The sequence below is a fragment of the Pleurodeles waltl genome, chromosome 6, assembly GCF_031143425.1.
Source record: "Pleurodeles waltl isolate 20211129_DDA chromosome 6, aPleWal1.hap1.20221129, whole genome shotgun sequence".
In the NCBI taxonomy this organism is placed as follows: Eukaryota; Metazoa; Chordata; class Amphibia; order Caudata; family Salamandridae; genus Pleurodeles; species Pleurodeles waltl.
Window position 1 is genome coordinate 171,375,340 of NC_090445.1, and position 24,568 is coordinate 171,399,907.

The 24,568-nt window shown below is 44.5% G+C and overlaps 1 protein-coding gene across 4 annotated transcripts in view; it reads right to left on the reverse strand.

Moving 5' to 3' along the window:
• PTGES3L (prostaglandin E synthase 3 like) overlaps nt 1-24,568 on the reverse strand; it is a 74,586-nt gene that overhangs the window by 26,060 nt on the left and 23,958 nt on the right. For all 4 annotated transcript variants that reach the window (XM_069237754.1, XM_069237751.1, XM_069237753.1 and 1 more), the window contains exons 2-4: nt 16,155-16,268; nt 9,705-9,771; nt 8,313-8,411 (exon numbers count right to left, since the gene is read on the reverse strand). In XM_069237754.1, the coding sequence (XP_069093855.1) occupies nt 8,313-8,411; nt 9,705-9,771; nt 16,155-16,268 (280 nt within the window). The remainder of the gene's footprint in view (nt 1-8,312; nt 8,412-9,704; nt 9,772-16,154; nt 16,269-24,568) is intronic.

Consider the following 24,568-nt stretch of genomic DNA (forward strand, 5'->3'; position numbering starts at 1 on the left):
CAGCACTCCCCCAAGTCTCCTGATAAAAATGATACCTCACTTGTGTGGGTAGGCCTAGTGCCCGCAACAGGAAATGCCCCAAAACACAACATGGACACATCACATTTTCCCAAAGAAAACAGAGGTGTTTTTTGCAAAGTGCCTACCTGTGGATTTTGGCCTCTAGCTCAGCCGGCACCTAGGGAAACCTACCAAACCTGTGCATTTTTTAAAACTAGACACCTAGGCGAATCCACAATGGGGTAACTTGTGGGGCTCTGACCAGGTTCTGTTACCCAGAATCCTTTGCAAACCTCAAAATTTGGCCCCAAAACACTTTTTCCTCTCATTTTGGTGCCCTAAAGTTCTGGAATCTGAGAGGAGCCACAAATTTCCTTCCACCCAGCATTTCGCCAAGTCTCCTGATAAAAATGATACCTCACTTGTGTGGGTAGGCCTAGCGCCCACAGAACGTGGACACATCACATTTTCCCAAAGAAAACAGAGGTGTTTTTTGCAAAGTGCCTACCTGTGGATTTTAACCTCTAGCTCAGCCGGCAACTAGGGAAACCTACCAAACCTGCGCATTTTTGAAAACTAGACACCTAGGGGAATCCAAGATGGGGTGTGTGACATGTTGGGCTCTCACCAGGTCTTGTTACCCAGAATCCTTTGCAAACCTCAAAATTTGGCTTAAAAAACACTTTCTCCTCATATTTCGGTAACAGAAAGTTCTGGAATCTGAGAGGAGCCATACATTTCTTCCACCCAATGTTCCCCTAAGTATCCCGATAAAAATGATACCTCACTTGTGTGGGTAGGCCTAGTGCCCGCGACAGGAAATGCCCCAAAACACTATCTGGACACATTAAAATTATCAAATACAAAACTACCTGTTTTTTTTGGTGGGGGGACACCTGCGTTTTTGGTCCTGGGCTCAGCAGCCATCTAAGGAAACCTACCAAACCCAGACATTTCTGAAAACTAGACACCCGAGGACTTCCAGGGAGGTGTGACTTGTGTGGATACCCCAGTGTTTTCTTACCCAGAATCCTCAGCAAACCTCAAATTTATCTAAAAAATCACTTCTCCCCCACATTTCTGTGTGGGATCACCGCACCGGGACAAATTTCCTACCACCCAACGTTCCCCTCAGTCTCCTGGTAAAAATGATACCTCACTTGTGTAGGTGGACCAAGTGCCTGTGACAGGGAAGAGCCAAAAACATGTCGAAATGAGGGGGAACCAAAGTGGGTCCAAAAGGGCAGTTTGAAAAAAAACATTTTTAGGCTGACAAGTGCAGCAGAATTTTTATCGTTATAGATGGGACAATATTGGGTGGTAGGAATTTTGTGGATTCCTACAGATTCCGGAAGTTTCCATCACAAAAATGTGGGAAAAATGTGTGATTTCCAGCAAAGTTGGAGGTTTGCAGGGCATTGTTGGTAAGAAAATGGTGCGGGGTGGATGTGAAGCACACCACCCTGGAATCAACCAGATGTTTAGTTTTCAGATGTGTCTGGGTCTTGTGGATTTTTCTACATGGCAGCATCCCAAAGTCAAAAAAAGTGCAGCCCTCACCATTCCAAGTGGGACGATTTTGAGAGTTACCAAGCTCTCATGGCCCAAATGTAAAATCAAAACTCAAAATAATCAAATGTCTTCTTGCTTGCTGTGTTTTAGTGTGCGGGGGGAGAGCTGAAAGACTGTTACCCCCTTCAGTTGGGGTGGGGGCATAACCAGGCCCATACTGGCTGGTAGCCATCCCCCATTATTTTTTGTTTTTTTTTTAAATTCCATGCCATATAGTATACTTTCTGCCCCCCCCCCACAGGGGTGTGGATCCGGGGTAATTGCCCCATCTGCCCACTGGTGGGAGGAGCAACTTTGGCCCCATTTGTTTGGGGTTGGGGTATGGCGATACCCCCACCCTCTTATTTTGAAAAAAAATCTTCCCTGATCTCTGGTGGGCTTTCTGCCCCCCTTGGGGGCAGATGGGCCTTCCAAAAATAGGCCGATCTGCCCCCAATGGGGGCAGATATGGCCAACAGTAATGTGCCCCCATGGGGAGTGACCCCTGCCCAAGGGGCAGCCCCCCAAACAAAACATACACATACACTCACACCAATCCCTGGTGTCTACTGACTTGGGGGCAGATTGGCCTAACAAAAATAGGCTGATCTGCCCCCAAGGGGGGCAGTAATGGCCTAAATACAATTTGCCCCCCAGGGGAGTGACCCTTGCCTAGAGGTTCGCTCCCCATACATAAAAACATAAAGTAAATAAAAAAATATATATATATCCCTGGTGTCTAGGGGATTTCTGCCCCACTGGGAGCAGATCGGCCTAATTATATTAGGCCGATCTGCCCCAGGGGAGGCAGAAATGGGCTAAAAATTATTTCCCCCCCTGGGGAGCGGCACTTGCCCAAGGGGCCGCTACCCTTATGTCCATTTAAAAAAAATACGAATTCCCTGGTGTCTAGTGGCCATTTCTTCTGCCCGACCGCATCGCGATCGGGCAGCAGAAATGCTTGCAGAGACATGAAAGGAAAGGAAAGGCCTTTCCTTTCCTTTCATGTCTCTGCTGGCCCCCTCCTCGCAAGGGGAAGAGAAATGCTGAGCATTTCTCTTCCGCAATCGCGCTGGAAGCATGCTTCCAATGCGATGGGAGGTGACCTCTGATGAGGTCAGCACGCTTTCGCGTGCTGATGTCATCAGACGTCACTGGGGTTCGGGGGTGGAAGGGGAAGCGATTCCCCTTCCAGCCCTGACCTGGGGGGGGATGAGGGGGTGGCCCTTGAGGGGAGCACTAGTGCTTCCCCCAACGGCTGGTAAAAGGACGTAATGGTTACGTCCATGGCGCCTCACAGGCGCAGCCATGGACGTAACCATTACGTCCATGGCGTGCAAGGGGTTAAGTGACACCTTTCAATTTGATGTTATGGAACTTTAAATGGAATATATGGAGAGAAACCATGTATTCCTCACCTCACTGAATATATATATTTGAGCATGTTGCCTTGTTGTATGGTACAGCCTCAAAAAAAGCAGGTCCTTAATGTGAGTCAGCCAGTGATCGTCAACATTTAGCTGTCCTTTGACTGTCAAACTGGTCTCTACTACGCATCTTGTTGGTGCATGACATGAAACGTTTGAGGTATGGAACTGAGTTGAAATTAGAATGATGAGATTCAGAGTTTGGTCCCAGAACTGCACCCGGTAGTCCAGATGATGCCACAGAACTACTTAAATGTATGGTATCAGGCTTCCAGGCTACACTTCATGGTTAAGCAGATGCTTCCTAACCTATACGTAGTATTTCAGCACTATCCTCCTTGTTTGGGTGAAATGTTTTCGGTGAGGCTTTCAGAACTCATCACATTACTGTAGATGAAGCTTTCTGAACTGGAGCCAAAAACTCAAGATGAAGCCTCCAGCAAAAGACACATTAGCCGAGGTAAGATCTGTGGGACTGCAAATGATATTCTGGTGGCAGCTATCAGAAATGTATGATAGTCCAGCTGTGGCTTTCAGGCCCCAACAGAATACTCTGCATAAGGCCTATAAAATGATTGTTAAAAACCCTAATAAAAAAGACTTGTTAAAAAAATAAATAAGGTCTGAAAATTGGAAACAATGCTCTAGATGTGGGATGCTGAACTACAGATTATATTCAAGATGTAGGTCCTAGACATGAATAGGATTTTCCAGAGAAAGTCTCTAAAATGTCCAAATGTGGTCTCTACTACTTGCTATAACTCCAGAAGTGCATCAAGAACTGGGCACCATACTCCAGAGGTGACCTCTAGTACTACTTCAGAAATGCATGCAGCTCTGTAAATGAGGATTCATTGCAAAGTGCAAACACATGGTCCCTTTTTCCAACTGATTGTACCACTACCCCATACTGCCTTAGTTTCTAGTTATGCTCTTACAATTGGATAGGGTAACCTAAGTACTTTGCCTTCTGTGAGGCAATGAACAGCGGTCTTGCATGAGTGTCTGCCACCTTGTGTTTTTATATGTATTGATAAAATTAGATCATCAACATACAGACTCCAAGAACTATCTAGTGAGGCAATTTCAGACAGAGGGCAAATTTTAAAAACCAAAAAGAAACATATTAAGAATTTTACTTATTTAAATCATCATACTAGGACTGTTTGATATAGATTAGGAAAATTAACTTGGAAGTAAAAAATTGGGATTTCTAAGAATAAATGTATGTTGTTGTGCTTATAATTTCAATATAAATTAGGGAAATTAATAAGCACTGAAGCCTGAACAAACATTTGATCAGAGAAAGGTAATGTTATGTGATGACTCACTAATCACCTGTGAGGGCATCCAGGTGCTTGAGCAGATGTTTAGGTGTGTAGGACCTGCAGAGCTATTAGAAGACTTAGGTCTTCAGCCTCTTGCAGCGTTCAAGAAATGAGGAGGAATCTCAGATGTTTTGAGGGAGAGTATGTGCGAGTGAGGGTGAGACAGATTATAGCCATCTGGCAGGCTGTCTAGTTATGCTGGTCCAGGGTTGTGTGAGGCTTTTTATGTGTGCATGACAAGTTTGAATTGGCTGTGTTTGTGAATGGGCAGCCACTGAAGCTCCTTGAGGTGTGATACAATGTGGGTGCAGCGTGGAAAGTGGAGTATGAGTCTTGCAGCGGCATTCTGGATGGTCTGTGATCTGTTTATGAGTTGCTTGGAGATTCTGGTGTAAAGAAATTACTGTAGCGGAGCCTGCTTGTGATGAGTGCATACACAATGGTCCGTCTGGTATACTGTGGCAGCTCCCTTGAAGATATTTTGTAACATGTGTAGGATGTGGAAGCAGGAGGTGGTCACTCCATTGACTTGTGCCATCATGTTGAGTTTGTTGTCTAGGATGATCCCCAGATTTCTAGCATGGTCCATGGTTGTTGGTCCTAGCTCCGACAGCCACCAGGTGGAGTCCCATGGGGAGGTATTATTTTTGAAGACCAGTACTTCCACCTTGTTGGAATTGAGCGTCAAGCAGTTGGTTCTCATCTACTCTGCTACTATGATCATGCATTTAGTGAAGTTGGTTCAGGTGGTGGTTGTTTTGTCTATCGGGGAGAGGGTGAGTTGGGTTCTGCAGACGTAGTAGATGATGGTCATGTCTTGGGATCAGATGATGTTGGCAAGTGGTGTCATGTAGACATTGAACAGGGTGAGGCTAAGGGATGATCCATGGAGAACCCTGTAGATCAGGTTCATGGTCTCTAACGTGAAGGGTGGTATTCTGACCCTATGGGTTCTTCCAATGAAGGAGAAGTAGATCCAGTTGAGTGTGGATCCCTGGATGCCAATCACTGAGGAGAGGGCTGTAGAAGACAGTTTCAAAAGCCATAAAGAGGGTGATCAGGATGAGGGCCTCTGTTTCTCCTCAGTACAGGATGGTCTGGATGATGGTGGCCATTATACATGCTGTTGTGGTGCTGTGGGTCTTTCTGAATTCCGATGAGGTGTTGTCCAGCCAGTGGTGGACTTGCAGTGGATTGAGAGTTGCTGGTTGATAGCCTTCTCAATCACTTTGGCTAGGTAGGAAAGCAGGGAGCTCAGTTGCTTCGGTTTGGCTGATGGTTTCTTGAAGAGGGTGTTGACTTAAGCATGGTTCCAGTCCTCCAGGAATATGCGATACATTGTGGCGGTTGTGGTGATGTAGATGTGGAGGTGTTGCTGATTTGTGATGTTCCCAGGTTGTAGATCTATTGGGGGCAAGGATCTTTCTTTTGAGGCTCTTGAGTGGATAGTTGGCATGACTGCCACTTGGTCATCTCTGGTGAGGGTTGTCCATTCAGTCAGGTGGCCGTCTAGGTGATGGGTAAGTTGGCGATGAGTTTGCTAGGGTCAGTTTGGTGTGCAATGTTTGATAGATGTTTGTAATTTTGCTGTGGAAGAAGTCTGATAGGTTGTTGCAGAGTTCTTGGGAGGGGGCGATGCTGCTGATGGAGGCTGAGGGTGTGGTGAAGTCCTTGATGGTCGAGAAGATCTCCTTGAAGCTCTTAGTTGTTGGTGTTAGCCTCTGAGTACAGCCTTGTAGGTGTTTTTTCTGTGGTTTAGCGGCTTGCTAGATGTTTTCAGTGACATTTGGTGCCTATGAACCAACTGACCTCTTTGTTTGCCTGTTAGGTTTGGTGGGTGCAAGGGAGTCCGCACCGTTCTTAATCCAGTTGCTGAAGTTGGTGATGTCCTTGTTGAGGTTGTCTGTGGAGTTTGGTTGATTGTGCTGAGGGCACTGAGACAATCTGCTTCTGAGATTTTTCCCCAGCTGTGGCTTGGTAAACTGGTACTTGTGGTTGTGTTGACTTGCTGTGTGTTGATTTGGAAGTGGATGATGGAGTGGTCAGTCTATGTGAGCAGCGAGTTGGAGTTGTATTTGGTGAGGCACTGGTGGTGGAGATGGGGTCCAGGGTGTGTCTTGTAGTGTGTTTTGGTCTAGAGATGAGATGGGTAAGTCTGATGTTGCCCAGGCTCTTGAAGAGTGCTGTGGAGCGTAGTTGATTCTGTTTTCTAGGTGGAGGTTGAGGTTGCTGAGGAGTATGTAGGCTCTGGAGTCGATGGTGAGTGGGCGATAAAGTTAATGATGAGGCTGGGGAAGGGGGTTGTGGTCCTGGTGGTTAACAGGCGAAGGTTCCATTTACGTTGAAGTTTTCAGATATTTGCAGCCTGAAATGCAGATGTTCGATGAATGGGGTGGTATTCTCTGTGGATGCTGAGCATTTGATGGATTCCTTGTAAATGATTGCAAGCCCTCCTCCTGGCTTGTGGGTGTGATCCTCTTGTGCAATCTTGTAGTCTGCTGAGATTCTTGTGACGATGTCAAGTGCTGATGTGGAGTTGAGCCAGGTTTCAGTGAGAAAGAGGAGGTCCGGTGCATCGCTGCTCAGCAGGTCCCAGATTTCGGTCATATGGTTTGCTGAGCGATTGTGTATTGAGTGGCATGCATTAGAGAGATTGTTGTTGAGCGAATTTGCTGTGGCATGTGGTGTTGGGTGGGAGCATTGATTACATTGTTGGTGCTTGCTAGGGGTGTGTGAGTGGGTAGCTGCAGGAGAAATGGCAGTCAGTGCAGGAGAAAGCTCCTACAGTAGCGTGTGACATTGCACAGGGCAGCGGGAGGAGAGGTGTCCCATGCCAAGCAATTGAACCAGCTCTGTGGAGTATCACATGGAGCTAATCAGCACAAACAGGCTTGCATTTGGTGCTCCTTTAGCGTGCCAGTGGTAAACCCGCTGCACATGGCAACCATTAAGTAGGTCCTGAGAAGTGGACGGATAGGCAGTGGGTGGCGCTACTGTGGTGTGGGAAGAAGAGGCAGGAAGGATAACGCACCAGGAGGGTGCAGATAAGGAACGGCAAAGGCAGGACCAAGCAAGGGAGAGGGTGAGAGCAACTGAATACACAACAGAGGGGGAAGAAGGCCCGACACAGGGTGATAAGGCCATTGTGAGAAAAAGCTCAGGTGCACAGAAATCACACAAGAGCACAAAAAAGCAAACAAGAGCAAAAAAAGGTACAAAAGAGAACCACAAAAGAGGCAGAAAAACACAATTAGCACATAGCTACAGGTATCTGGCGTGAAACAGAGGCACAGTGGGTGAACACAGTGGCAGGAAAATACAGGTAAAAGAACAGAAAGCTCCGGAAGCACAATGGGTGAACGAGCAGAGAGCTCACAAAGCGCAAGGTGTGAAACAGAGACAGAAAAAGTGAGAAGCACAAAGCTGAGAGGCACAATGGATAATCATAGAGAGCAGACGAGCAGAGATAGCTGAAAGGAGCGATGTGGGAGCCTCGAGGCGATTGAGCTGGCTCGGGCCTTGACTGTTCAGTGGACCAGTCCAGGTAAGTGGGGGGCTGGGCCTAGGCAGTTTCTTTTTTTTTTCAAGAAAAACTCATGAAGCATACAAACATGATTTATTTTTGGTCTAATGTTCCTTTACTTCCCCATATTATTTTTTTAGGGTTGAAAACCTCTACAAATAATTGTATTAGAACAGAAGAAATTAAACAACATTAAAAGATAAATTGTGGGAGATCACTATTCATGAATAACTAAGCATAAGGGTCAGGTGTGTCTTATGTTGGTCTATAGGCCCAGATCAATGACAGATTGTTTGTATATCAAGATGGCATATATGTAGACACAGTGCCTCTACTTTAGAACAATTTACATATTTAGTGTCTATGCTAAAAATCTGGCATGGATCTAGCCATTACAGGCCAATAATGGACACACCTAAAACATGCGCCAGTGCACTTTGCTTGTCACACATTCATCAGAGCAGAGTGGCAGAGGTGGTGTACCTTAATCGTATCTTTCGTAAGTCGTGGCCAAGGCACTTTCTCTTTTCGTTTCCTCAGGAAACAAGTAATGGATCTATCAGAGCGCCGTTCCCGGGAATCCTGTTAAAACAAGACGGTGATCATTTCAAACAGGACACTTGGACTTCTGAATTTGTGTAAAGTTTATATGTGAATGGTAAAGTGTGTCTTGGAGTTCATAGACAATGACTTGGGTTTTTCTATATCACATGACTTGGATATAAGATATTTTAATTTCCATTGTCACTCCTACCGACCCTTATGGCACTCACATTATTGACCCTCCCAATGTCACACACTCAGTCAACCTGCCAGCATTCAAATCTGTGACTTTTACTTTACACACTGAAGCAGAATCATTGACTCCAAGTCCTATTTTACCATCTAATGGTGACATGCACTCTGGCCTTATTTAGAATTTGGTGGGCCAGATACTCTGTCACAACGTGGCACATAACCTGTCTGCATATTACAAGGGCCTTAAGCTATAAGACACCTGTAGTACAGCAAACAGAGTATCCACCACGTTTTGAAAGCATACCTCATTCTCCAAACTCTAAATGAGGTCCTTAATCAGTATTTCAGAGACTAGTTCAATCACCCACCTTTCATTTCCAGTGGCGGCCAGCCAGAGATCAGGAAGTTCATTGGTGCAAGTCTATATTAAATTTGATTAAAATGTAGCAATTCATAAATGAATGCATATATACCTATATATATATATATATATATATATGTATATATATATATATATATATATATATATATACATATATATATATATATACATACATATACATATATATATATATATATATATGTATGTATATATATATATATATATATATATATATATATATATATATATATATATATATATATATATATATTTATATATTATTCCATTCATTGCTACACACTGGCTCTGATGTATGCATATCATTATATAAGGTGTAAAAAGGGCACTGACCTTGCTGCGGACTATCTCCAGGGTCTACATTCATTACAGGGTCATTAGTTTTAGCATTCTGCTTCCACCTGCACCTCCGCACAATCTCATGTTGCCTGATGTCCATTTTCTTATGATTCACACTTAATAAGATCTTGCCTCCCTTAACCCAAAACACCAAACACCCAAAACACCGAACACCGCAGAGGTGCCCCCTCTAACCAACAAATGCGCAGTTTCTATTTCACGCAGCAACATTTTATAAAGTAAAACGCCATTACTCAATTCTATTAATGTATTTGATAAGGAGTAGATATGAAGTGTGAACTTAGCCCCAAAGAAGACCACTTCCATTAATACATGTACAACAGCAACACGTTGTATCTCTATTATACACAATCAACAATACAGCAGATGGGCATTACCTTTGGTTGTACCAAGTCATAAAGAATGATTTCGTTATACATCTCAATTCCATCTTCATTTTTACAACTGTGGGAGAGAACAAAAAACATTAATGTCTGGATATATTTATTGTGAGTGTGCCCCATTGATTAACCCCACGTGCTGCCCTTAGGCTGCTTTGGACCAGTGATTTTCTTATATCACAAGAATTTGCACATATCTCATATCAATACTTTATGGGATTGTGCTTACATTTGTTGTAGAGGATTCCGTACTATTTTTTCCTGCCTTTACAATCTCACTATCTTCTTCATGCTCGCCCCCCCTTCATCTGTGAAACAGATAATTTACTATTTTAGTGGTCTCCCCTTGCAGGACTTTTTTTCTAGCAATTTCTTTCTCACATATTCATTCTATTCTTATCAGGACTCACTTTCTCCCTCTGCACAAGCTGAACACTTACTGTTGCCCTCCCCGTCTCCCCTTCTCAATTACCCTGTTTGTAGATTCCCCATAACACCTTACTCATTGGGTCCCTGACTCTATATACCTTTTACCACGCTGTGCCACCTATTTGGCCCCCAGCTCCATGATCCCTGCATAGCTGCTCTCTCCTACCTACCACCTCATCTGTTCGACTACTCTATGGGCCAGATGTACAAAGCATTTTTCCAGTTGGAAACGGCCCAATTCACAGAATCGAGCCATTTGCTACCGGAAAAATGTTTTTTCAAATGTACAAAATACAATTCAGCAAGTTGTTACTGAACTGCAGTTCACGATTCTGTATTTGGAAAGGGTGTGTTTTGGGCATCCCTTTTAAATATTGACTCAGTGTGATATTTATTACTGTTTTGCAACCTAATTCCGGTTTACTACCATTTTAAAAGTGGTGGTAACACATTCCCAAACAGCAAGGAGTCCCCTTGGGACAAGGGCGGCGGAGTGTCGCCCCCTCGCCAGCAGCAGCAGCTGCCAAACATCTGCAATACAACGATAATAAAGCACATTTATTATCATTGTATTGTAGAAGGGGCAGGGCTACTCCTCCTGAGTGCATATGTATGTTTGGACGGCCGTCTCAGGCCGGCCAAACATACATGCGCACTAAGCTCTGTCCAACCCGGCACTGAGAGAGCAGGCAGACCAATCGGCTGCTGTCATGCTTCCAGCAGCATGACAGCAGCGTTCAGATTGGCCGCAGGGCAGGCTGGGAGCCTGTGCCTGCGATGTAATAAAGAGGAGCTGTGCAGTGGTGGCAGCGGGAGATTCAGGTACATTTTTTTTGTTTTTGTTTAAATATTAATTTTTCTCCCCTGGGCCGCGAGCCCCGAGCCATGAGCCACTCCTGCCTTGGGACCCTTTCCCCTTTGAGAATGTTGAAAAAAAATGAAATTTCAAAGTTTCATTTTTTTCTTTTTAAATGCATCCCATTTACTTTTCAAAGAAAACTGTCTGCAGTAAAAAAAAAATGCTGTATTAAAAAGCAATCACAGACATGGTGGTCTGCTGACCTCAGCAGGTTACAATCCCTGTGATGGCTGTGGTTCCTAATGGGTCACAAATTGCGACCTATTTCATTAATATTCATGAGGTAGGTCAATTTGCAACCCATTAGGAATCGCAAATTAAGAAAGAAATATTTCAAAAATTTAGAATAATGATTACCAAATAGCGAGTTGGAAAACATTACTACTTTATAAGTGTTATTCTGAAGGTACGTACATCTGGCCCTATGTACTTAGGTAACCAGTGATATCTTCTTCTCCCAACTATGCATCTGACTACCTATCTTATGTATCCATGGTCCAGTCACCATCTCTGTTCTCATGGGTATCCAGAGTCGCTTTTTCTGCTTAACCCAAATGAAACCCACCACCTGACACTTCAATTGTTTCTGTTTTTAACATCATTAATTTACTTAATCTTTTGTTTATGATTTAAATATCCTTTACATGTTTCACTGTTACATTCTTTATCAACATCATAAACCCTTTCACTGGTCAAAGATGGGACTGGTGGTCCTTGGGTTATATTATGCTACTATGCAGAGAGAGCATCAGCAGTTCCATAATCCTACACTATAATGGTTGACAGGGGACAATAGCCACAGGCTTGGCAAGGTTCATGTTCAGAATGCCTGCTGCTTCCATGACGTATGCTTTGAATAAAAAGGCGATCTGAAGTTTGCTATTTTTGAGATGGTGGTGTTACAGATTACCCACAATGCACCAGCAAGCTTCTTAGCATTACACCACCATGGACCAATACCTTTAGTTTAGAAAACTACAAAAGGTGACCTTTAATAGCTCTGAAGTGTAATTAAGTGATTATAAAGAATCTTACTTCTTTTTATGTTTTGGAAGCTTGCTCACTCTGAGTGTTATGTGCCTCTGCAGGATATATGAGCTTGCTACTGGAAACAGCTACTGCAGTAGGACTTAGAAGCTGGGCTGTGAAATCCGAGCTCCTACAAGTGTGTACACCATATAGCTTACGATACTTTCTACCCATCTTATTGTGTACCTCAGACCTGATTTATATGAAGAAGTGGCCAATAAGAACTGCAAGATATCTGCGTCATCAGTATAACTTTGGCTACATCTTAACACTCGCAACAAGTTTGGACAACATGTCTGGTTGCAGATAGGGTTACCACCTTTCTAAGAGAAAAATACCGGCCATTTGTTGTTGATTTAAGAGTCTGCAAAGGCCCGGACATGACACCAAATACGACTTTAAAGAAAATTTAATATAGTCATTTGTAACATGACTTTTCTGCCTTTGTTTACTTTACATATTAGTCAGGGATCGACCTCTCATTTCTAGAACACATTTAAAAAAAGTGCTTTCATGTCATATTTACAGTTTAAAATATGTACGGATAAGGGCAAAATAACATCTGCCTTTATGTGATATTGCTACTTTTTGTATCAAATGAACATAAAAAAACATGACCCCCACCCCCAGTGCCTCGAGACCCTCACGGGTGAGTGAATAGCTGCGCTATACAAAAACTGATTGAAAATACCAGTGGTGCCAGTAGAAACCCAGCCAGGTGGCAGTGCTATGTGCAGATGTACCACACATGATGTGTTACTGCAGCTAGAACACCGTTTTAACCATCTGGCAATTAAAAATATGTTTCTGTTTACTTTTGTGTTGCATAGCCTTGTCTGGAAAGCTGCCTATTTAATTAAAAAGGCTGCATCATGCCAAATACACGCCTATGTCTTCATTGTGTGGTATTTATTTTTAAATGAGGACAAGCTCACTGCATCTAGGCGGGTGACATTGTGTTGGATGGGCGCATTGTCTGCTGCTGTAGATGACCTATCTTGGATTGTATTGTGTTTGAAGGATGCAACTAAGTTTACATTTCCTTTTATTGTCACTTCTCTTCTGGTCAGTGCACATCTCATTGATTGCTTGCACTTGAGTGGTACAGCACATGTTCTCCTTTTGTGTCCTCCCACCTCTTTCTCGGCCTCATATACACACGGATGACTGACATGCTTGCTTCATTACTGAGTGCATAGAAACAGAGGGATTAAACAGTTTTTTGGGCCTGCAAGCATTATTTGGGCTGCTTGGGGTTCTATCTCCAGTGGGCCTTTCTCCACTGGATTGATGCAGTGTGGAATACTGATTAAGGATGAGGACTTTTCGGCAGAATTTTCCCTGGTTAGTCATGGAATCATCTGTCATCCTTGGTGGCAAAATGTATGATATTTTCCCAATAGCTGGCTTGGCGTGGTACTGTCATTCTGAAGTTAGCTGTTTCCTCCAGTGAAAGAAATTGAAGTGTGCTAATTAGTGATGCTGAGAAGTTGTTCCTATGTTGTGACTACATTACAATTATTTATGATAATAAAGACTGAAGGATTCATTGACATAAGTATTTAGTGAAACCCGACCAATTCCTTAAGGACTCAGACAGGGTGAACGCCGACCACTTCCTTTAACGCTCAGATGGGGACCTTTTTTCGGCAGAAGAGCAGATGCCAGATAGGTCAGGGGTCAATCTGGACCTCTCTTTTTAGTGTCATCGGAGCAGACACAAGGCCCTTAGCTAAAGACTTGCTTGGGCAGAGCTGTGTGATGAAATATAGCTGTATGGTGTATACACATTTCTGGTTGTGAGTAGGGTTATGAAGGGAGTTTTAGGTGCCTTCCCTTGCAGTTGGTTCCTGGTGTGTGCAAACTTCCCTTTCCATTAGGTATGCTTGGGGAATACTAAAATCTAAGGTCCTGAGAGACCCAGGCCCTCATTATGAGTCTGGCGGTCCATGGACCACTAGGCTTGCCGTGGCGCTTGGACCGTCGCCGACAGGGGCGGTCCGCCTGCCACATTATGACTGTGGTGGAGCCGCCACGGTCCGACCACTGGCATCGCCAGGTTGCCGCCAGCCGACAGCCTGGCGGTGCCGCCAGTCTCAATCCACCAGGGCAGTGCCAGCCACCAAATTACGAGTCTCCTTTCCGCCAGCCTTTGCATGGCAGTCCCACCTCCATGCAAAGGCTGGAGGAAAGGGGGTGCTAGGGCCCCACGGGGGCCCCTGCACTGCCCATCCACTTGCCATGGGCAGTGCAGAGGCATCCATGGACAGCCCGTCTCGATTTTCACTGCCCAAATTACGGGAAAAAGTGCAACGGGTGCTGTCGAACCTGACCCACCAAACATTGCCACAGGCTCTATTACAAGCCAGCATCAATGCTATGGTGTGTTTCCTGCTGGGCTGGAGGGGGGAAATGCTGTTTCCGCCAGCTGGCCCACCAGGAAACTCGTAGTAGGTACCGCGGAGGGACGGCCGAATATGCGGTCATTCCAGCACTGGACTTTGGCAGGCGGCGTCTGCTGCCCGCCAAAGTCATAATGAGGGCCTCAATGTTTCAGCACTACAGGGGCATAGGTCCTATTATCACAATTACTTGTGTATATGCTCATGGCTACTCATCACCAAACTCCTTGTTTGCCATTCCTATTCTCATATGTGTAAATTTAAAGCACACTGTTTAAATACCATTATTTAACAATACACTGCCTCCACATGTATTTCAGCACAAAACGCACCATTCTCAACAAGAGTGGTGTTACAAGCAGTAGGTGTTATTTTTTATTTAACTAAAAAGTACTAAAACATTTGTCAATATTATTTTGTTCATGTTTTTGTTATCCTGGTGATTTCATAACCCATTAACGTGCTGATGTTACAGACAGTGTTACTGGCTTTCTTGGCATTTACACTAGGGACAATGGATGATGGGTAAAACCACATTCAAGTCTGTACCACTTTCTCATTCCAAATAAAATACAAAAACAGTAGTATCATTATATTAGCAAGGCACTCCTTTAACTTTAAGATGGGGGGCTAGTGGAGTAATGTGGTTGAAGTTGCAATGCTAATTTATAATGTTGCACAAATATTTTTCAGAAGTCCCTGGTCTGAACATGCAGTTACTTTTTGTCTTTGGCTTTACAGAAAAAGCACAGAGTGGGATTTGACGAATAAGGAGAATTTATAAAGTATCACAGATCAGTAGTTTATGATGTATCTTTAACCAGTAATCAGAGCACATGCAACATAGTACTGGCAGGCAGAGATTACAGTCACTAAGACTGGACTAGCCAAAGTGAAAGTTCTCTGTGGTCTTGGGCAAACAACTGCTTTCAGGGCGGGATGGACTGGGTAGTAACAGACCACTGTCTTTTGGACATATACAAGATTGTATGCAGTGGGGAAATAATATTCCTGGTTTTTGTGTCAGAAGAACCTGACGTTTTCAAATATTCATCCATTTTTTTCACAACTAGATAAACCAAACCAAGACCAAGGGACTGATTTAGAGTTTGGCAGAGGGGCTACTCCGTCAATACGGTGACAGATATCCTTTCCACCGAAATATAAATCCCATTATATCCTGTGAGATTTATATTTTGGCAGACGGAATAGCCCTTCCGCCAAGATCTAAATCAGGCCCCAAGTCTGCCTTGCATATGGCTGGTCCGGAGTAGCACAGGGGGCAAAAACACAATGAACTGTTATGTAGCTCAACATGATTAACAGGGGGTGAGATTAATTCAAGCCATTAGTCCCACACTTGGTTATTTTTCTCTTCAGGAGTGTGTGTAAACCCTATTATTTTTTATATAATATATTTACTAAATTGTAATGTAAAGCATTTAGGACCTGATTACGACTGTGGGGTATGGGATACTCCATCACAAATGTGACTGATATCCCACCTGCCGTTTTACAAGTTCCATAGGATATAGTTGAACTTGTGATACGATAGGCGGGATATCCGTCACGTTTCTGACGTAATATCCCATCCATCAAGGTTGTAATCAGGTCCTAACTGTCACTTAAAAACATGTTGATGTGTATTCTCCCAGAACACAAAGGGAGAAATTTGTACTTGCTCATTATGCATAATAAGGGTCCAATATTAAAACGTGCTGAACTAACCTGAAAACCATCCGGTCGTCTTCAATGTCAACCTTCACATCTTTGCTTTCTTCAACGCAGAACTCTAGATGCACGTACTTTGTGCGATCAAACCACAGTGTCTTGGCGTGTTGCCTACGATGGAAAAAAGACAAATTCAATCCAAAACAAAAAAAGGATTTAGCAGGTTGCTACCTTTCGGTGTTCAACGTGTTCGTTTTTTTTTTTTTTTTTTAATTGATTAGCTTCATTTTCTTAATTTTTACCTAATTACATTTTCCACTTCATTTGGTGTATTTTATATTGACTTTTGTTTTTTATTTCTTTTTGCTATCTTAGTTTTGTTTTCTTTTTAGGTTTGAGCTTAATGGCAAATAAAGCCATTAAACTCTAGCTATTGTAGGCATTTTCTCAGATCAGACTTTTGAAAAGGTGAATAGCTGACCCTAGCCATTACCAGGAAAAAACAAACACTCTTGTCCTACGTGGTCAAAAAATAAATGCTTCCACTGGCAAGATATAGCAGAAAAAGAATCTCTCTGCTGGCGCGTGCAATCCTTACTGAAACAAGACATCCAACCAACGACAGACAAAGCCTGAAGAGCATCTTACACCAAGTTATGGCTGTTAACGTAGGGACCCGTGTCACATGAGAAAACTTCAATCACTCTAATCTTTGTTTAGCCAAATTAGGACAGTGAATGTCTGGTGGTGAATTGAATCTGGACATTAGTAAACAAGGCTTCAAAAATCTAAGTGCTGATGGCTTAAAAGCCAGCTCAGACAGAACTTGTCAAACATGACATAGGGCAATGTGGGAGCTAGGCCATGCCAGGCTGTGTTTCTCTCAAACCTGCTCATTCGTCAGATGTTACTTCCAGAACAATGTCAGCTATCTTTAGAGCTGTGTGTCTACTGGCGGCTATCCCAGAGCAGCACGTGCTGCCAGTGTTCTGCCTCCTTTTGCTTTGAACTGAAGTGCCAAACCTCAAAGAAACAGTGCTTGAATGCTGCAGCGCTTTTAATTTGTCGAGTTACTGCCTGTAGAAGACTGTTGGGCTCAATACTTAGTTTGTAAATAAATAAGTGCTAGGGCCCTCGTCAGGAGACCACCACAGCTTCCACGACCTATTGTCTCTGTCAGCTCTGACAATGGCAGTACCTACACAACACCTAATCAGCACACTGCTACAAGTGTGACAATTCATACTGTTAGAGGACCCCAAAGCTATTAGATGGGCGTGGTGGCAGGTATTAGTTGTTTACAATGTATATTGAATTAGTAAACAACTGTTGTTCTGCTTATCTTTAAATTACAAAAAACAGTGCCACCATGTGACAGCTATCAAGTGCGGGTGCTGGCAATTAAGCACTGGTGCTGAGGACTGAAAGGCACCAGTTTAAATTAAGCCCTGGTTGGACTGGAGGCTGCCACGCTCCAAACTTCTGGACCTAGCTCTACTCATGGATCCCAGCTCTAAATTTGAAGATAATTGGTAGCTCCTCTTGACGCTTTTGCCCTGGCAACCAGAGATGGGCAAGGTACACCTGTGCCTGCAGCTCAAGCATTTAGAACCACAATCCAATTTTGAGAACAACAAAATTTGTGACCCACCTAACTTTAATGGACATGAGGCGGGTGCGATTTTTTTAAACACAATTACAGCAATCGTTTGTAAATGTCACAATCTTGACCACGCATTTCAATATCAAACTGTGTCCAAGATATTGATCTGACAGGAAAAGTGACAGAACTTCACTGGGATTTAGTGCTTGAACACTTTCCATTGGTGGGTGCCCTCTTGTGGCATCTGTTCGCTAAAATCACAAGACTTCTGAAAAATCTTGGTGTTGATAACAGAGATGTTAACAAATTTGAGAAACCCCTTCTGCAGCAGGGTATGTGGGTATGTGTAGGAGGCTGGACTGGCTTGTAGTGAGTACCAAGGGGTACTTGCACCTTGCACCAGGCCCAGTTATCCCTTATTAGTGTATAGGGTGTCTAGCAGCTTAGGCTGATAGATAATGGTAGCTTAGCAGAGCAGCTTAGGCTGAACTAGGAGACGTGTGAAGCTACTACAGTACCACTTAGTGTCATATGCACAATATCATAAGAAAACACAATACACAGTTATACTAAAAATAAAGGTACTTTATTTTTATGACAATATGCCAAAGTATCTTAGAGTGTACCCTCAGTGAGAGGATAGGAAATATACACAAGATATATATACACAATAGCAAAAATATGCAGTTTAGTCTTAGAAAACAGTGCAAACAATGTAGAGTTACAATAGGATGCAATGGGGAAACATAGGGATAGGGGCAACACAAACCATATACTCCAAAAGTGGAATGCGAACCACGAATGGACCCCAAACCTATGTGACCTTGTAGAGGGTCGCTGGGACTATTAGAAAATAGTGAGAGTTAGAAAAATAACCCTCCCCAAGACCCTGAAAAGTGAGTGCAAAGTGCACTAAAGTTCCCCTAAGGACAAAATAGTCGTGTTAGAGGGAAAATGCAAGGAAAACACAAATCAGCAATGCAACAACGATGGATTCCTGACTGAGGGTACCTGTGGAACAAGGGGACCAAGTCCAAAAGTCACAAGCAACTCGGAGATGGGCAGATGCCCAAGAAATGCCAGCGGTTGGTGCAAAGAAGCTCTTACTAGGCTGAAGAACTGTGAATACTGCAGGAACGACAAGGGCTAGAGACTTCCCCTTTGGAGGATGGATCCCCCACGCCTTGGAGAGTCGTGCAGAAGTGTTTTCCCGCCGGATGGACGCCAACAAGCCTTGCTACACGCAAATCGTGCGTTTGGCGTTTTTGGACGCTGCTGGGGCCCAGGAGGGACCAGGAGGTCGCAAATTGGACCTGCAGAGAGAGGGGACGTCGAGCAAGACAAAGAGCCCTCACTGAAGCAGGTAGCACCCGGAGAAGTGCCAGAAACAGGCACTACGAGGATGCGTGAAACGGTGCTCGCCGAAGTTGCACAAAGGAGTCCCACGTCGCCGGAGACCAACTTAGAAAGTCGTGCAATGCAGGTTAGAGTGCCGTGGACCCAGGCTTGGCTGTGCACGAAGGATTTCCGCCGGAAGTGCACAGGGGCCGGAGTAGCTTGCAAAGTCGCGGTTCCCAGCAATGCAGCCCAGCGAGGTGAGGCAAGGACTTACCTCCACCAAACTTGGGCTGAAGAGTCACTGGACTGTGGGGGTCACTTGGACGGTGTCGCTGGATTCGAGGGACCTCGCTCGTCGTGCTGAGAGGAGACCCAAGGGACCGGTAATGCAGCTTTTTGGTGCCTGCGGTTGCAGGGGGAAGATTCCGTCGACCCACGGGAGATTTCTTCGGAGCTTCTGGTGCAGAGAGGAGGCAGACTACCCCCACAGCATGCACAAGCAGGAAAACAGTCGAGAAGGCGGCAGGATCAGCGTTACAGAGTTGCAGTAGTCGTCTTTGCTACTATGTTGCAGGTTTGCAGGCTTCCAGCGCGGTCAGCGGTCGATTCCTTATCAGAAGGTGAAGAGGGAGATGCTGAGGAACTCGGCTGAGCTCATGCATTCGTTATCTAAAGTTTCCCCAGAGACAGAGACCCTAAATAGCCAGAAAAGAGGGTTTGGCTACCTAGGAGAGAGGAAAGGCTACTAACACCTGAAGGAGCCTATCAGCAGGAGTCTCTGACGTCACCTGGTGGCACTGGCCACTCAGAGCAGTCCAGTGTGCCAGCAGCACCTCTGTTTCCAAGATGGCAGAGGTCTGGAGCACACTGGAGGAGCTCTGGACACCTCCCAGGGGAGGTGCAGGTCAGGGGAGTGGTCACTCCCCTTTCCTTTGTCCAGTTTCACGCCAGAGCAGGGGCTAAGGGGTCCCTGAACCGGTGTAGACTGGCTTATGCAGAATTGGGCACCTCTGTGCCCAACAAAGCATTTCCAGAGGCTGGGGGAGGCTACTCCTCCCCTGCCTTCACACCATTTTCCAAAGGGAGAGGGTGTCACACCCTCTCTCAGAGGAAGTTCTTTGTTCTGCCATCCTGGGCCAGGCCTGGCTGGACCCCAGGAGGGCAGCTGCCTGTCTGAGGGGTTGGCAGCAGCAGCAGCTGCAGTGAAACCCCAGGAAGGGCAGTTTGGCAGTACCAGGGTCTGTGCTACAGACCACTGGGATCATGGGATTGTGCCAACTATGCCAGGATGGTATAGAGGGGGCAATTCCATGATCATAGACATGTTACATGGCCATATTCGGAGTTACCATGGTGAAGCTATATATAGGTAGTGACCTATATGTAGTGCACGCGTGTAATGGTGTCCCCGCACTCACAAAGTTCAGTGAATTGGCTCTGAACAATGTGGGGGCACCTTGGCTAGTGCCAGGGTGCCCTCACACTAAGTAACTTTGCACCTAACCTTTACCAGGTAAAGGTTAGACATATAGGTGACTTATAAGTTACTTAAGTGCAGTGTAAAATGGCTGTGAAATAACGTGGACGTTATTTCACTCAGGCTGCAGTGGCAGGCCTGTGTAAGAATTGTCAGAGCTCCCTATGGGTGGCAAAAGAAATGCTGCAGCCCATAGGGATCTCCTGGAACCCCAATACCCTGGGTACCTCAGTACCATATACTAGGGAATTATAAGGGTGTTCCAGTAAGCCAATGTAAATTGGTAAAATTGGTCACTAGCCTGTTAGTGACAATTTGAAAGTAATGAGAGAGCATAACCACTGAGGTTCTGGTTAGCAGAGCCTCAGTGAGACAGTTAGGCACCACACAGGGAACACATACATGCACACCTATGAGCACTGGGGCCCTGTGTGACAGGGTCCCAGTGACACATACATATAGGCCACAACCTTATGAGCACTGGGGTCCTGACTAGCAGGGTCCCAGTGACACATAACAAACATACTGAAAACATAGTGTTTTCACTATGAGCACTGGGGCCTAGCCATCAGGATCCCAGTGAGACAGTGAAAACAGTGACAAACATCCTGACATACACTCACAAACAGGCCAAAAGTGGGGGTAACAAGGCTAGAAAGAGGCTACTTTCTCACACAACCCCCCCCCAAACGAAGGACAATAAGGCTAACCTTGGCCAGTTGAGACTTTATTGTCTAAGTGGTGATAAGTAGAGAGTAGCTCTGCAATAGACTGGTTACTCCCTTTATCATCCACTATATGGTTACTTCCCTGTGGGGATGTAAACCACCCTGTTTGAAGTTTTTTAGCTAACCAACAATGTGAAGATGTATTTTCAGAGTTTCTATCAGTAAGTTTTAGTTTAGAGCAGTGGGAATTGTCCACTGAACCTATTTGTAGTGATGGAAATGCCAGACAGGGATGCTGTCTCAGTAAAGCCATAGCTGGGCAAAAACTTTGTCCATATGGCTGGAAGAGAGAACAGGGATGCTGTTTCTCTTGGGTTGGAGCAGGGCAGGGATGCTGTCCTATCAGCTCCACACTAGGGCAGGGATGCTGTCCTAAGTGTTGTGAGGCAGTGCAGGGTTTCTGCACTAAAGTTTCTCTGGGAGGGTTGGAGGGATGCTCCATGTTAACTAAAATGGTGCTCTTTTTCTCACCAATGTTAGTTATCCCACAGAGAGGTACTTCCACCTCAGGGAGTACAGTTTTGCCAACTGATGATTCCCTTGGAACAGGTGCCACCCCAGGAGAGGTTTCTCCCACCACAGGAATAGTATCCTGAATGGTAGGGTGGTTAGGGGATACTGTGATACCCTTTTTACCTGTTGATGGAGAGGGATCCTGAGTTTTCAGGCCTTCTCTCCTTTGCTTTTTCATTTCACTTGAAATGAGAGGGAACAATTCCTCAGGGATGCCCAGCATGGCTGCATGGGCATAAAACTCTACATCAGCCCAACCTGAGGCCTCTAGGTCATTACCTAAGAGACAGTCTACAGGCAAGCTAGGTGATACCACCACCTGCTTAGGGCCAGTAACTCCACCCCAACTAAACTGAATTATAGCTAAGGGAAGAAACTTAGTGGAGTTATGGACATCAATAATCTTATACTGTTGTCCAATGATGTGTTGTTCAGGAGGCACTAGGTTTTCAGTCACCAAAGTGAAACTGGCACCTGTGTCCCTGTAGGCCAAGGCCTCAACACCATTTATTGAAACTGTCTGCCTGTACTTATCCATTGTAAGGGGACAAGCAGCCAGTGTGGCAAGGCCAATGCCACTAGGTGTGACAGGAACTGTCTTGGGACTGATTACATCAGTTTCCACTATGGACCCATAAGTGAACCCAACTACACCCTTTGCTTGACTGTTGCCAGCAGTCCCACCACTAGTACCACTACTGCTAGGGGCACTAGAGCTTGATGTATTAGTGGTGGTAGGCTCAGGGGGTTTACCTGGACAGGACTTATCCCCTGGCCTATGGCCTCTGTTTTTACACACAAAGCACCAAGGCTTTTTAATGTGTGCAGGTTGGGAAGAAGAGGAAGAATTTGTTTTATCCGCACCCTCTGAAGAGTGTTTAAGATTTGAAGTGGGATCTTTGGTTTTACCCTTATCCCCATGCTTATCTTGAGATTTTTCACCATCTTTCTTCTTATTGCCATCTTTGTCACCCCCTGTATGAACTTTTCTGTTCACCCTTGTTCTGACCCATTTGTCTGCCTTCTTTCCCAATTCTTGGGGAGAGGTCAGATCAGAGTCTACCAGGTACTGGTGCAACAAATCAGACACACAATTATTAAGTATATGCTCTCTCAGGATTGTGTTATACAGGCTTTCATAATCAGTAACTTTACTGCCATGTAACCACCCCTCCAAGGCCTTCACTGAATGGTCAATGAAATCAACCCAGTCTTGTGAAGACTCCTTTTTGGTCTCTCTGAACTTTATCCTGTACTGTTCAGTGGTTAAGCCATAACCATCCAGGAGTGCATTCTTAAGAACTGTAAAATTATTGGCATCACTTTCTTTCACAGTAAGGAGTCTATCCCTACCCTTTCCACTAAATGATAGCCATAGGATAGCAGCCCACTGCCTTTGAGGGACATCCTGTACAACACAGGCCCTCTCCAGTGCAGCAAACCACTTGTTAATGTCATCCCCCTCCTTATAAGGGGGAACTATCTTGTGCAGATTCCTGGAATCATGCTCTTTTGCAGGATGACTATGGGGAATACTGCTGCTGCCACCATGGGTATCTAAACCCAACTTCTGTCTTTCCTTCTCTAATTCTAAAGACTGTCTATCCAAATCCAGCTGTTGCTTCTTGAGCTTCAGTCTGGTTTGTTCCACTCTCAATCTATTGAGCTCCCTTTCTAACAATCTGTCATCAGGGTGGGTGGGAGGGACATTTCTAGATACAGAGGTATGATGGGAATGAACAGAAGGAGACCTGTCCCTTACAGAGGGCACCCTAACAGCTTGGCTACCAGTATAATGTGAGAGCACACCATCAGTATGGTGTGATTCAACCTCTGTACCAACTATGCTAGACTGTCTAGTAATGGGCAGGCTGAGAAGTTTCTTTCCTGAACCTTTTCCTGGGGGAGTCCCTGGATCAGATTGAGAACCATTAGCTACTTTTTCACCAGATTGGGCACTTAGGGCCTTATCCTGTACTCTAAGCATATTAATTAACAGTTCTAAGGAAGGATTCTTCCCTACACTCAAACCTCTCTCTATGCAGAGACTCCTTGCTCCTTTCCAGCTAAGGTGATCATATGCAAGTTTGGACAGTTCAACATTTTTTCCTGTGCCAGACATTTTTTAGAGAGAGTTAAAGTGATAGAAAAAGAGAAAAAAGTTTTCAGAACTTTTTGGAAAGACAGAAAAAAAACTTTTTAAACTTTTAAGAACTTTTTGAAAGTTTTAGAAGTACTTTTCAGCACTTAGAAAAGAGTGAAAAGAGGAAATGCAAAACTTTTTGGCTATGTGTATATACACTGACCTTGCTTTGTATATTTTTCTCTTATGAAAAGTACAATGACAAGAGTGGTAAGTAGTCTCAAGCACTTATCCCACCACTGCACAACCAATGTAGGAGGCTGGACTGGCTTGTAGTGAGTACCAAGGGGTACTTGCACCTTGCACCAGGCCCAGTTATCCCTTATTAGTGTATAGGGTGTCTAGCAGCTTAGGCTGATAGATAATGGTAGCTTAGCAGAGCAGCTTAGGCTGAACTAGGAGACGTGTGAAGCTACTACAGTACCACTTAGTGTCATATGCACAATATCATAAGAAAACACAATACACAGTTATACTAAAAATAAAGGTACTTTATTTTTATGACAATATGCCAAAGTATCTTAGAGTGTACCCTCAGTGAGAGGATAGGAAATATACACAAGATATATATACACAATAGCAAAAATATGCAGTATAGTCTTAGAAAACAGTGCAAACAATGTAGAGTTACAATAGGATGCAATGGGGAAACATAGGGATAGGGGCAAC